Raw genomic sequence first — 14,395 nt, 5'->3', positions numbered from 1 at the left:
CCCCCATAGTTATGCAATGGTGCAGCCCGGCCGCAGGTTAGGCACCATATTTGGACAAGGCGAGGCGGAGGAGACCTTCGTTCTTTCCGGTTCTGCGCCCCCATCCTTTCTCCGGGCCCCTCCTACCGCCAGCCCCTGGGGCTCGGCGGGACTAACCGCTTGACCGAAAACCCGGCTGCCGAGCCCCGCCCTCCAGCCCCGGCTGTTCCCTAGGGTACACCCGAAGCGTACCCCACACCCCACCTGCAGTAGGCTAGCAGAAGGCCAGCAAACCCTCCCCCGCAAACCACTGAGGGTTCGCTCTTTCGTTTCTTCGCCCTCGCGTCAACTGCAGGGGCCCAGCTCAGAGCCAGTTCCGGGTGGTTGATACACCAACCGGAACTCCCCGCCCCCTCTCGTGGCCCAGTGGTCGTAGATGGCCGGAGTGAGGAGGTAGAGGGGGCGGGGGCCTCGTTAGGGGGTGCCCAGAGGACGGGGACCCTGAAGGCGGGGCATTGGGTCGACCCACGGGTGGGACCAGCCATTAAGCAGTCCCACTTCTGTGCCAGTCACTGAACTGGGCTCTTGACGAGCATCATCTCAATCCTCAGAACATCCAGGGGAGGTAGGTACTATTGTTATCCCCATTTTACAGATTCAGACTTCTTATGAGGAAACAGACCCAGACTTCTTTTGTCCCCATTTTACAGATGGAAAAATCGAGACTCAAGAAGGTTAAATAACATTATCAGAGTCACATAAGTAGAGAATGGTAAAGCCTGGGCTTGGACCAGCCACATTCTTAACCATTATCAGGGGCAAAAGGGGGAAGGGGTGAGACAAGATGAGGCTGGGAGGCAAAATGAACATTAACATTGTAAGAATGGGATGCGTGGAACTCCGAGGCTTAGCAGAAGCCCGGAGTAGTAGAACAAAAGGCAAGAGCCTCAGGAAGGGCATAGCATATCATGGTGGTGAGGGGCCACAGGCGTATAACTACCTGCATTCAAATTGCATTTTGGTAAGCTTGAGTATGTACCCACCCTTACAGAGTCTCAGTTTCCTTATTTGTAAAATGGAGATCACCATGGCCCCTGCTTACAGGGTTGGTGAGAAAATCAGTGAGAAACTCGTAAAGTGTCTGCACTGTGCTTGTTGCACAGTCAGTGCTCTGTGAGTATAAGCTGTGCCATCAAACTTGTCAATAGGGTACTGAAGCTTGGTTTTCTCCTTGATGCTTTCCCAAGATGGAGGGAGCCCTTGGGCTTTTCTTGTGCCATTTTATCTACCATCAATGGCTCTCACCTCTCCAGGTCCACAGGGTCCTGTATCCTGGGCCATGAGTGAGTTGAAGGACTGCCCCTTGCAGTTCCACGACTTCAAGTCTGTGGACCACCTGAAAGTTTGTCCACGCTACACGGCAGTGCTGGCCCGCTCTGAGGATGATGGCATCGGCATTGAAGAGCTGGACACTCTGCAACTGGAGCTTGAAACCCTGCTTTCCTCTGCCAGTCGACGCTTGCGAGTGTTGGAGGCTGAAACCCAGGTGATACCCTACAAAGGACATCACCAGCGATGGACTATGACAAGTTATAGATTGGTCGTTGAGTTAGCCCCATCTGCTAAGGCCTGGGGTATAGGAGATTAGAGGGGGAGAGAGAGACCCAAATTGGGCTTGTGTGATATGCAGGAATGTGTATGATCCTCATATTGCAAGATTTTAAATTCATTAAGCATGTATTGACCCCACCACTATCCTCCATTATGTTGTGGGTACTGTGCAAATCATTAGAGGTAATTAGGACAATTCTGGATTTTAGGGAGTTTGCCAACTAAAAGGAGGGGGAAGGTCAGACAGGTATCAGATGATGTGTTATGGTTAGGGGTACTAGGGGAACTGGAATGAGGAATCCTGGCCTAAGAATTTAGTACTTTTGCTGTTTCCTAGCTATGTGACTTTGGGAAAGTTACATTCTATTTCTGAGCATCAGTTCTCTATCTGCAAACTGGGCTGAAAAATAGAACCTACCTCAGAGCTTTTGTGAGAATTAAGAGAGATTATTTTTTTGCAAAGGTTCAGCCCAATGTCTGACACTAAGTCAGCATTTCAAATGTCAGTTATTGGTATTATTCTGATTATTTCTATTCACTGCATAAACATCCCGAGACCTGTGTGCCAGGTCCTGTGCCAGATTTGGGGAACAGAGATGGTTAAGATGAGCTTCCTGGTGTTTAGTAGCCTAAAATCTAGTTGAAAAGAAAAAGTATGCTGTTCATTTTAGTATGATCATACAACACAATTGGGCCTACAGTGTAGGCATGAAGTGCCAAAAATTCGTAGAGGAAGAAGATGCCATTTCAGCTGGACCTCGAAGGATGAATAGAGTCAACCTGTGGGCTCTGGGAATTCACTGACACTTTTCGAGTAGGGCTGTGGCACAATCCATTGCATTTTAGCATCTAAGAAAGTGGGTAACTGATGCAGAGGAGGCCAGTGAAGTGAAGGTTTGCTGGGAGGCTTGCTTGTCTTCACCAAAAAGTTACCACCAGCATATTTTCCCAGAGCTAGCATGTACTGAGGTCATTTGGTCTTTCTGCTAAATTCCACAGAGGTACATCAGAGTATAGACAAATGAATGGAAAGATGAGAAGTAAATGAATAAAGTCTTGTGAGATAGGCACAGAAAAGGAGCTGAGTTTGAAGGATGAGTAGGAGTTTGCTAAATAAAAAGGGGATGGGGAGCCCTGGCCAGTGTGGCTCAGTTGGTTGAGCGTCATCCATGCACCAAAAGGTCACAGGTTCGGTTTCTGGTCAGGGCTCATGCCTGGGTTGCAGGATTGATCCCCAGTGAGTGGGCATGCAGGAGGCAGCCAATCAGTGTTTCTCCTCTCCCTCTCAAATCAATAAAAACATTTTTTTAAGGTGGGGCATGGGGAAAGGCCTTGGCACCTCCACAAGTTCTAGACCCTAATTCTTCACTGGGGAAAGAGTTGTCCTGTGTCTTTCCTTCTCCCCTTCAGATAATCTCTGAATTTCAGATCCTCACTGACTGGCAGGATAAGAAAGGTGATCGACGATTCCTGAAGCTGGGTCGAGACCATGAGCTTGGGGCTCCTCCAAAACATGGGAAACCCAAGAAGCAGAAACTGGAAGGGAAGGCAGGACATGGACCAGGCCCTGGCCCTGGGCGACCCAAATCCAAAAACCTTCAGCCCAAGATCCAAGAATATGAATTCACTGATGACCCAATTGACGTGCCACGGATCCCCAAAAATGATGCCCCCAACAGGTTCTGGGACATTGGGACAGAGGGACATTGGGATTTGGGAAGTGGAGATGTGGAGACTGGGCTGAGGCTGGTGGGGCATGGGGTACCTACTTAGGATCTGCTTCTTCCTGCAGGTTCTGGGCTTCAGTAGAGCCCTACTGTGCTGATATCACTAGTGAGGAGGTGCGCACACTAGAAGAACTACTGAAACCCCCAGAAGATGAGGCTGAACATTATAAGGTAGAAACCCTGAGTCTCAGCAAACATGGTAGACAACAAGAGGGCTCACAGGTGCCTCAGAATCAAATATCCCAAAGCCATATATCATTTTTTTCCTCTACCCTGTCCAATCTCCTGTCTGCCCCATTAACCCACCCAGACACCCAGTCTCTCAACTTTCTCCTTGCATTGTCTCCTTTCTACCAGATGGTTACTCTTATGCTAAGGTATCAACTTCATGAGGCTCTCCCATGTCCCCACATCTCTATCCCTTTTGCCTTGATGCAAGACTTCCATCAGCTTTCACCCAAACAGGTTCTTAATATTTCCTGCCTGCAGAGGGGCCTTTCTTTAATATGTAAAAGTTTATTTTTTTAATGATGAAAATAAAACAGGTTCCATTTTAAAAAGTATAGAAAATAGAGAAAAGTATTGGGTGTGAACTCTCCCATAGGTTCACTGTCATACTCAGATGTACACAGCCCTACACTCGATCTTCTCCTGGCTCACATTACCCATAGGATCAAATCCAAGTGTCTCAGTCTTTGGTGGCATAGCTCCAGTGCCCCTCTTCAGTCCTTCACCATGCCCTCTTTTCACTGCTGCATTTACCAGCCCCACCAAGAACCTTACCCTAACTCCAGACCTACACAGGATCCTTGCTGGGCTCTGGACCTCTGTACATGCTCTTCTCCCCTTGGCAAACTGATTCACCTTTCAAACCCTGATCTCGTGTTTACCTTCAACAAAATGCTTTGCAGATTCCCCAGCAGAAAGTTGGTCTCTTTTTGGGCTGCCACAAGACCTTGCTCTACGTCTGTCACTTCACTTGTCCGAATTTTTTTAAAATGTATTTGTAAAAGTAATCCATGTAGGCAGTAATAAATTCAAGCAATACAGAAGAGAATTTTCTCTCCTAAGGCCTTTAAGAGACAAGAGCTGTGACCCGAAATGTTCTATGTACACACACTGTTCTTTATCTTATATCTTGGAAATTGCTCCATGTTGGCTTCTGTGTGTGTTTTAGTTCTTTTTTTTTTTTTTTTTTTTTATCCTCACCCGAGGACATTTTTCCAATTTTTGTACAGATAGAGTGAGAGGGAGAGAGAGAGAGAGAGAGAAGCATCGACGTGAAGGGACACATCGAGTGGCTGCCACCCGCACGACCAACCAGGGCCGGGGACAAACTGCAACCGAAGTACGTGCCCTTAGCGGGAACCGAACCCGGGTCTCTCCGGACCGCAGGCCGACGCTCTAACCGCTGAGCCAAACCGGCCAGGGCTGTTTTAGTTCTTTATATACCCATCTTCCTTACTAGACTGAAGGTGGAGATTTTTATCTCCTTTGTTTCTTCTCACCTATACCAGGCACAGGCCTTCGCCCTGAGCTAGGTACTTGGGAGGCATATGAGTGAAGAAATGAATGAAGAGCCTGTGTTTACCCCTGTGAGCCTGTGAGATTTCTCCTACAGATCCCGCCCCTAGGAAAGCACTACTCCCAACGCTGGGCACAGGAGGACCTGCTGGAGGAGCAGAAGGATGGAGCCCGGGCAGCAGCTGTGGCTGACAAGAAGAAGGGCCTCATGGGGCCACTGACTGAACTGGACACTAAAGGTAGGCCCCTCACCTCACTGCCTACCCCTGGCCAGGACTTGAGTTCCCAGAACTTCAGCCCAGTTTCCCACCACTTCTCTACTTGCTTCAGATGTGGATGCCCTACTGAAGAAGTCTGAGGCCCAGCACGAGCAGCCAGAAGATGGGTGCCCATTTGGCGCCCTGACGCAGCGCCTCTTGCAGGCCTTAGTGGAGGTAAGCACCCCAACCAAAAGCAGCAACCATATTTACTCTGTGTTTTAATGTTGTATTTATTTATTTTTTAATCCTCACCAGAGGATATTTTTCTATTTATCTTCAGACAGAGAGGGAGGGAGGGAGGGAGGGAGAGAAACATTGATGTGAGAGGGACACATCAACAGGTTGCCTCCCACATGATCCCAACCAGGGCCTGGGCTGAACCACAATCGAGATATGTGCCCTTGGCCAGAATCTAACCCACAAGTCATTGGTCCATGGGCCAACGCTCTAACCACTGAGCGAAACTGGCCAGGCCAGTGTTTTCTTTCTTTCTTTTTTTTTTTTAATCTCAGAGAGAGGAAGGAAGGAGAAAGAGAAACATTGATTAGTTGTCTCCTGCACATACCCCAAATGGGGACCAAACCTGCAACCTGGGCATGTGCCCTGACTGGGAATCAAACTTACCACCTCCTGGTATATGGGTTGATGCTCCAATTAACTTAGCCACACCAGCCAGGGCTTATTTAATTTTTTTTTTCCTTTATTGATTTTAGAGAGAGAGGAAATGAGACTAAGAGCGAGATAGAAACATCGATGAGCAAGAACATTGCTTGGCTGCCTCCTACATGCCCCCAACTGGGGATTTGGCCCACAACCTGGGCATGTGTCCTGACCGGGAATCAAACCAATGACCTCTTGGTGCCTGGGTCGATGCTTAACCACTGAGCCACACCAGCCAGACTTATTTTAACTTTTTATTTTTATTAAAGTATTTATGCATTTAGAAAAGTACATAGGTCATAAATGTATAGCTTGGTAACTTCACAAATGAGCACACTTGTATAATAAAACATTTCCAGTATCCTAGAAGCCCCTCTCATGTTTCTCCCAATCTCTAACCTCCCCCAAAGGTAGCCACTGCTTCACAGTTACGTCTGCTGAGTGTTGACTAAGGGCTGAGCCCTGTGCAAATGGCTTTCCACACACCCTGTCATTGGAGGCAAGGACAGTGGTTAGCCTCATGTTACATACAAGAAGATTGAGGCTCAAAAAAAGGGAACTGTTTGCTTGAGATCACACAGCTAATACATAGAAGCAGGACTCTCAGGGACCCTTTTCTTTATGCTCTCTGTCTGACTTTGGGCACATCCCTTTACCTCATTGAGCCTCGGTTTCCTCTCTGGCCCATGCACAATAGTGTATTTCTCTCTCATGTAACAGTGTGGGGCATGTGCTTCAGTTTGGCTGAGGTAGGGTGAGGGGTCTCTGCCCCATACCATCGGACGAGGACACCAACTATGGTGGCTTTGAAATCTTAAACATGCACATTACACAAGGTCACTCGGTGTGATTGCCACTTGAAGCCCACAGAAAAAGAGCTAGGAGGAATGTATGAAGGAAGACTAATGGGCCATAACTAGCTGTGGTTTTTGTCTCTTCTGATCACTTTCCACTGGCAAGAATTTGTCATATGACTACACCTTACTGTAAGGGAGGCTGGGAAGTGTAATTTATATGAGCAGCAGTAAACCCAGCTGCTATAGGAGAAAGGCAAGAATGGCTTTTGGACAGCCAGCAACCTCTGCCATAATGTACTTAGTTAGCACAGTGCCTGGTGCATTGCAAACATTTAACAAACCTTAGCTATTCTCATTACTGTTATTGAGTACTATCTTTGTTCTTCTGTGCTTTCTTCTTTTGGAATCAATACAAAAATAGGAATTTCTAAAAGAAAGCTTTTTGGAGCCTGGAAAGGCTTTCTGGACTGGATGGGATGGGAAAGATAAAAGGATATTTCTGGTCTGCAAAGACTATCCATGTAGGTTAGAGGGGAGCAAGAAAATGGAAATACAGCTCTTTCTCTTTCCACTCCATTGATACGGTCTTCTAGGAAAATATTATTTCCCCTATGGAGGACTCCCCTATTCCTGACATGTCTGGGAAAGAATCAGGGGCCGACGGGGCAAGCACCTCTCCCCGAAATCAGAACAAGCCTTTCAGGTGAGTGGCATCCTATCCACACCCCACAGTCTGGCCCCTGCTTCTGATGACTTCTGTTCATCCTGACATGGGGAGGTCTTAATTAATACAGAGGCTGAGGACAGTTTGAGAAAGCCCAATAAAAGTTTCACATTTGCATGGCCCAGCATTTCTGCATGCACAGACTTAGTACAGGGCTGTTCATCAGAGCACCGTTCATACTATAAACAACGTAAACGTCCAACTGAAGGTTTGTGGTTCACTAAATTGTCATAACTCTATGATAAAATAACTTGCAATTATTAGTTGTATTAGAGAAAGATAGTTAATTGACATGAAAAGACATAAACAGTACAGACTGTGTGGTCCTTTTTTTGTTAATCCTCACCCAAGGATATTTTTCCATTGATTTTTAGATAGAGTGGGAGGGAGGGAGGGAGAGAGAGCAAGTGAAACATCGATATGAGAGACACACATTGATTGGTTGCCTCCCGCACAACCCTCACTGGGACCAGGGATCAAACCTGCAACCCAGATACAGGCCCTTGACTGGGAATTGAACCCTCGATCCTTTGGTCCTCAGGCCGACGCTCTTTCTGAGCCAAACCAGCCAGGGTCACTGTGATCCTTTTTAATTTAAGATATTTTTTAATGTGTGTACATAGGGAAAAACACCAGTGATCTATAATAAAAGACTAGAAACAGTACATAACAAAATCTGGAATATACATAGTACAGCAGTCCCCCCCTTCAACGAGTTTTGCTTTCCACAGTATGAATTACCCGCTATCAACTGTGGTCTAAAAATACTAAATGGAAAATTCCAGAAATAAACAATTTGTAAATGTTAAATTGTGTGCTGTCCTGAATAGCATGATAAAATCTCATGCTATCTGAAGTTTCATGCCATTCACTCCATCCATCTGGGATGTGAGTCATCCCTTTGTCCAGCATATCCACACTATATCCTCCTCCTGCCCATTAGTCATTTAATTTCCATCTCAGTTATCAATTGGTTATCAGAGAGAGACCACACTCACATAACTTTTATTGTAGTACATTGATATAAATGTTTTATTTCATTATTAGTTATTGTTGTTCATATCTTACTGTGCCTGATTTATAAATTAAACATTATCATAAGTATGTGTGTTTGTATGTATAGGAAAAACAGTAAATACAGGGTTTTGTACTATCCATGGTTTCAGGCAGCCACTGGGGGTCTTAGAATGTATTCCTTTCTGCTAAGGGAGGATTGTGTGTGTGTGTATGTGTGTAAATAACAAAATATATATATTATATATAACATGCACAATAATGTTAATATAACAAAATAGTGGTTCTCTTTGGGTTGTTAGCATTATAAGTTTTTTAAATATTTTTGACAGTAGATATACGTTGCTTGTGTTTGAAACAAGACCAGATTTGTTTGTCTCTGTATTTTTATATCTGTATAATATAGAGGGGGTGCTCAAAGAGAAGGAAGGTGTTCACTAACCTTGGAAGCCTCTGAGGGATCTCCCCTCCAAGCTGGCCCTTGAGCTGAGAGCTGCCTTTCCCTGCAGTGTGCCACATACCAAGTCTCTGGAGAGCCGCATCAAGGAGGAGTTGATTGCCCAGGGCCTGCTGGAGTCTGAAGACCGCCCTGCAGAAGACTCAGAGGATGAGGTCCTGGCAGAGCTGCGCAAACGGCAGGCTGAGCTGAAGGCACTCAGTGCCCACAACCGCACCAAGAAGCATGACCTGCTGAGGTGAGTGTGGACGGGAGGCATGGGCCAGGGGTTGGCCATTTCTTGTTACCTTGTGGAGGCTTTATGACAGGCTTCCAAACCTGGCAGGGCCTCTAAATCACCTGGAGAGCCTTGAAAAAATGGCTAATGCCAGGCCCCAACCCACAGATTATGTCTCAGATAGATTCTAATCCCGTAGACTGGGGCTCAGGCTTCCGTGATTTATTCATTTACTTATAATTGTGGTGAAAAACATGTAATATAAAATTGACCCTCTGAACCATTTTAAAGTGTACAGTTCAAGTGGTATTAACTATATTGACATTGTTGTGTGATTTATTTTTAATCCTTTTATGCTTATTTTTTTCTCCCCCAAAGTTTTTTTATGAAAAATTTCATACACACAGAAAATCTGGGAGAATAATACAGTGAACACCAATATATTCTCCACCTAGATTTATCAAGTGGTAACACTTTCTTCTACCAACATCTGTTGATTATTGCCCTTCACCTGAAATTACCCAGTGTTTTAGAACCGGTTCTTTAAGGAATTGGTTGCAATGTCATTCAGTTTTCATTGACTTTCATCCTTTGCCCTGCATTAGTCACAACAAGGGTTTAGGTGACATCTGGAAGGAGACCATGGTAGTCACTGCCCTTTTATTGGGGAAATAGAGAAGCAGCTCAACTAAGTCTCTTTGCTTCTCACAATGCCCCAACAGGGCAGGGCACATTCATTCATTTGGCCAATTCAGCCTCTCTCAGACGTGTGTTTGGGCTAGCAAGAGAGGCAGAGCAAAGGGCTTGCAGTCTCCAAGTGGATAATTGGTAAAGATGTGCATCATTAGAGGAGAGGTAGTTGCTGACAAGCTGCTAGAGTGTTTAAGGGTAGGGTATCATGAGTGTCAACTATGTACCAGAGGTTTTATGTACAACCTTCTATTTAATCTTGACTATAGCTCAGGGGCAAGTGGTATTTTCCTTGTTTACCAAATGAGGAAATAAAGACCTAGTGAGTTCCCTGCTGAAGGTTACATAGCCCATAAACAGCCAACCTATGACTTGAGCCCAAGGCTGAATCCAAAGCCTCTTTCTAGTTCCCTCTCAAGGGCAAGAAGAGACAAATAACAGATGAAAGAGATACTGAGGAAGGGAGAGGGAGGAGAGAGAGAAGCAGAGAGGTGCTAATACAGAAGTAATGGGCAGTGAAGGAACTAGCTTGGGGCTGTCAGAAGGTCAGAATGCAGCCCTCAGCCCTCCCTTGGACCAGCTGCAGGACCTTAAGGCATCTCCTGTGCTGAGCAGCAACTCCCCTTCTGGAAAATTACCAGATTGGAGTAGATCAGATCTCCAAGCAACCTTCCAGCTCCACCATTAATGGGATTCATGAGTTGGATTCCATTCAGAGGGGTTGGTTTGGCATCTCCCTTGCCTCCTTAGACCTTAGGCTGCCTAGAATTTGGATGCGGAAGTAAGCAGGTCTTCTGCTGGCACCAGAAAACCTTTAAAAGACTGTTTGGAGCCTGCATGCCTTGATTCAGATTTCCTACTTACCCTTCTTGAGCCTCAGTTTCATCACTGGTAACATAGGAAATAATGGTACCTACCTCACAGGGTTATTGTGGAGACTAACTGAGCTAATATGTTGAAGAGTTTAAGATAGTATCTAGCACGTAGCACCTTATAAGTGTGATTCAGTAATATTGTTTTCTGGTCTGAAACAGTCCATAGTAGTGCCAGTCTGGGGTGGTGGGTGGACTCAGTCTGGAAGAGGGAGGGGCCCAACTCTGGAGGTGGGCTTCCCATGACACCTGGCTGGCTGGTCCCCACAGGCTAGCAAAGGAGGAGGTGAGCCGGCAGGAGCTGAGGCAGCGGGTCCGTATGGCAGACAATGAAGTCATGGATGCCTTCCGCAAGATCATGGCTGCCCGGCAAAAGAAGCGGACCCCCACCAAGAAGGAGAAGGACCAGGCCTGGAAGACTCTGAAGGAGCGGGAGAGCATCCTAAAGCTACTGGATGGGTAGCCCTCACCCTGCCTCAGGCTGCCTCCCCCTGACCTGTGGGAGGAAGAGAATGGAAGCCCACTTCCTTCTTTGGGCTGCTGGAAGCCTCAGCCTGTGGCTGACTGTCAAAAGTCATATGGTAACAGTCTCTAGAGGACTGTGGCCTTTCCCTGAAGTCTTTTGGCCTAGCTCTGTACGGCCAGGATATGGGAGGTCCTGCTGGGCTGACCTGGGGCCCAGTCTCTGCTTGGTCCCAAGATGAGGGAGAGCATTTCTAGGCCTTCCTCTTCCCCCTCTTTACCACCCCCCAATCCCCCACCCTTACCACTCTCTCCCTCAAGGACTTCTCCTTTGTGGTTTTGTAAAGTGCAAACTTAAGAGTAAAGTGACTGCTGTGGTTTTTTAAAAAGCATCCAGAATCTTTGAAGGTCTGTTATTGTGGGATAGAAAGCTACTGGTGTAGGGGGCAAAGGTTTAAGAGGGCATGCTTGGTGGCTCTTGCCCATGGGCCACTTTCCCATGAATGCATTCAGGAAGTACATTCTGAGGATACTTGTGGCTGCAGGTAACAATACTCCAAGATCCAAGTAGATTAACAAGGAAATGTATTTGGCTACGGGCTTGATAATTCTGGGGCAGGGTGGCCTCCAGGGCTGGCCAGTCCAGCAATTCAACAGGGCCATCAAGAGTCCAGGTGTCAAAAAAAAAAAAAAAAAAGAGTACAGGTGTCTCTACACTGTCTACCCAGGTGTCAGCTTTCACCTAAAGTATGTTCCCCTCCAGCTGTTTGGTGGCAACCAGTAGCAGTCAATGGAGGCCAAATACTTCCTCCTTTACAGTCAGCACAAGAGAGGGCAGGAAGGAGCTGGCTGGCTTCCATGGCCCACTCAAAGGAGCAAGAAGCCTTTCCCAGACACCCTATGTCTTGCCCAAACTGTCTCACATACCCATTCCTGAACCAACCACTGTGGCAAGGGATGACTCTAATGGGTTTAAACTAGTGAGTATCTGCTTTTCCTCTAAACCCAAGGCAATGGGGAGAGAGGGTGGAATCCAAAGATCTGAATAGGAAGGGGAAATGGGTGTTGGTTAGGCCACCAACAGTGTCTCTTCCACAGCCCAGGCAGGAAGCTAAACCTGGGGAGTACAGATGAATAAATAGGCTCTTGCCCCTGCCTCTAATTGAGATAATTTGCAGTTTACTGTGGGGAGGTTAAGATCTATGTGGGGGAGAAGGAGGGAAGGTTCCCTGAGAAAATGACATATGAACTGAGCCATAAAAATAAGGATGGTGAGGACAGCCAGCATACATGTATACTCAGTACCTCCTATATACTCAGCCATTCCATGTGGCTCTTGCAGGACTGTCAAATTAGGGTGAACACATGACACCAGCTTGGCCAGTCACAGTACCCCATCCCTTTAGCCACAGTGATTGGTCCAAAGAATGGGTATGTGACCCAAGCTGGACCAATCAAAAGCTTTCCATAAAATTGCTCTATGGATACTTAGAGAAGAGGATTTCTCTTCCTTTGTATCAAAAACCATAGAATATAAGGTTGGACCACCTGGTCACTCACTTTCCTGCCACATGGGAGAACCTGCCTGAGAATAAAGCCAACTCAGAGAAGCACAGCCAAGAGATGGAGAAGGAGACGGCCCTCATGATGTAGCTAGAGCCCTGGATCCTCCAATTACACCGGCCCACATATGCTTCTTTTAACTCAAGGCAGTTTGCTTTGGAGTTTTGTCATTTGTCAACTAAAAAAGCCCTGACTAATAAAAGTTAATTTTGACAAAGAGAAGGATGGAGTGGGGTCCTAAGAGAGAGAGGACAGCATGATTCCCTGCCTCCCACTTCTTACAAGGCCTAGCAGCTGCAATTTTTCAGTGACTCATTGTTCACGTGTTGTTTATAGCCTCAGAGAGACAAGAAAGTGCTCAGTGAATGTTAGCTCTGTAACAGACACTATTCTAAGCTCATCATACTACTGAATCTTCTCAACTATCCCATATGGTAGGTACTAACAACATCCATTCATAGATGAGGAAACTGTTTTAGGAAGTTATATACCTTGCTTGGTCAAACAATTGATAAGTGGTTGAGGCAAGATTCAAACTCAGTCCACCTGACTTGGCAGACAGGCTCATTGTTACACAATTCATTGGGACCCCACTTCCCTACAGCCTATTTGAATGGGGTACTCCTAGGCTCGGGCAGTGCACAATCTGTGCAGCCATACATGGCAGCCCTGCTTGCAGAACCCCTGTTCTTAATTAACCACCCTCTTCCATGTTTATTAGGCCAGATCATAATAATGGTAGACAGCATTGGTAGAGAGTTCCAGGACCAGATAGTGAAGGAGGCAGGATGGAACCTGAGGCCCCCAAATTAGGTAAAAAGGGGAAGGTAAATATTATAACTATAGTCATATACTGCATAATGATGTTTCTGTCAACAAAGTACTGCATATGACAGTGGTCCCATAAGAAGAACCCCCAAGAAAATGCACAGTGAAGAGTTTAGCAGAAGCTTTTTCAGACCTCAGTAAGTTCCTTAAAAACTTGAAAACATGGCCCTGGCTGGTTTGGCTCAGCGATTAGAGTGTCAACCCTCAGACCAAAGGGTTGTAGGTTCGATTCCTGGTCAGGGGCACATACCTGGATTGCAGGTTTGATCCCTGGCCCTGGTTGGCCTCATGCAGGAGGCAACCAATTGATGTGCCTCTCTCATCAATTTCTCTCTCTCCCTCCCTTTCCTCTACCCACTCTATCTAAAAATCAGTGGAAAAATATCTTTGTGTGAGGATTTAAATAAATAAATACAATTTTTTAAAATTTGAAAACATGGACCCCCGCCAAACACCAAAAGCTTATCATTAACAGAGAAGAATGTTCATGGTGCATTATCAGCTTACAAGCAAATCTATGATGAAAAAGAAAGAAAGAAAAACCCTGGCTGGGTAGCTTAGTGGGTTAGAGCATTGTCCTGATACACCAAAGTTTCGAGTTCGATCTCCATTGGGTACATACAAGACTCGACTGATGGCCCTGGCCGGTTTGGCTCAGCAGTCAGAGCATTAGCCTGCGGACCACAAAGTCCTGGGTTCAGTTCCTGCTAAGGGCACATACCTCAGTTGCACTTTGTCCCCGGCCCCAGTTGGGGTTGTGTGGGTGACAACCACTCAATGTGTCTCTCTCACATTGATCTTTCTCCTTCTCTCCCCACCCCTCCTCCTGCGCTATCTGAAGATAAATGCAAACATGTCCTCAGGTGAGGATTTTTTAAAAAAGACTTAACCAATGAATGCACAAATACATGAATAACAAATGGATATTTCTCTCTCTCTCTCCCCCCCCCCTTCCTCCTCTCACTATAAAATCAATAAATAAAAATTTAAGACATGAAACCAAGTAAACC

The 14,395-nt window shown here is 46.2% G+C and overlaps 1 protein-coding gene across 1 annotated transcript; it reads left to right on the top strand.

Moving 5' to 3' along the window:
* Nucleotides 1-111: 111 nt before the first annotated feature.
* On the top strand, nucleotides 112-11,377 carry TADA3 (transcriptional adaptor 3). The gene is made up of 9 exons (XM_036267159.1): nucleotides 112-604; nucleotides 1,293-1,525; nucleotides 3,019-3,269; nucleotides 3,383-3,488; nucleotides 4,939-5,080; nucleotides 5,172-5,275; nucleotides 7,152-7,261; nucleotides 8,806-8,991; nucleotides 10,803-11,377. Exons 2-9 carry the CDS (start codon nucleotides 1,319-1,321, stop codon nucleotides 10,993-10,995), a joined length of 1,299 nt encoding a protein of 432 aa, XP_036123052.1. The 5' UTR covers nucleotides 112-604; nucleotides 1,293-1,318; the 3' UTR covers nucleotides 10,996-11,377.
* The last annotated feature ends 3,018 nt before the right edge of the window (nucleotides 11,378-14,395 follow it).

This window comes from Molossus molossus, unplaced genomic scaffold (assembly GCF_014108415.1).
Source record: "Molossus molossus isolate mMolMol1 unplaced genomic scaffold, mMolMol1.p scaffold_m16_p_18, whole genome shotgun sequence".
In the NCBI taxonomy this organism is placed as follows: domain Eukaryota; kingdom Metazoa; phylum Chordata; class Mammalia; order Chiroptera; family Molossidae; genus Molossus; species Molossus molossus.
This window is presented reverse-complemented; position numbering and strand designations above follow the sequence as displayed.

Coding starts and splice junctions, on each gene's coding strand:
- TADA3 (XM_036267159.1), top strand. CDS start 1,319: ATGAGTGAGTTGAAGGACTGCCCCTTGCAGTTCCACGACTTCAAGTCT. Junction 1,526..3,018: donor TGTTGGAGGCTGAAACCCAG/GTGATACCCTAC, acceptor TCTGAATTTCAG/ATCCTCACTGACTGGCAGGA. Junction 3,489..4,938: donor ATGAGGCTGAACATTATAAG/GTAGAAACCCTG, acceptor TTTCTCCTACAG/ATCCCGCCCCTAGGAAAGCA.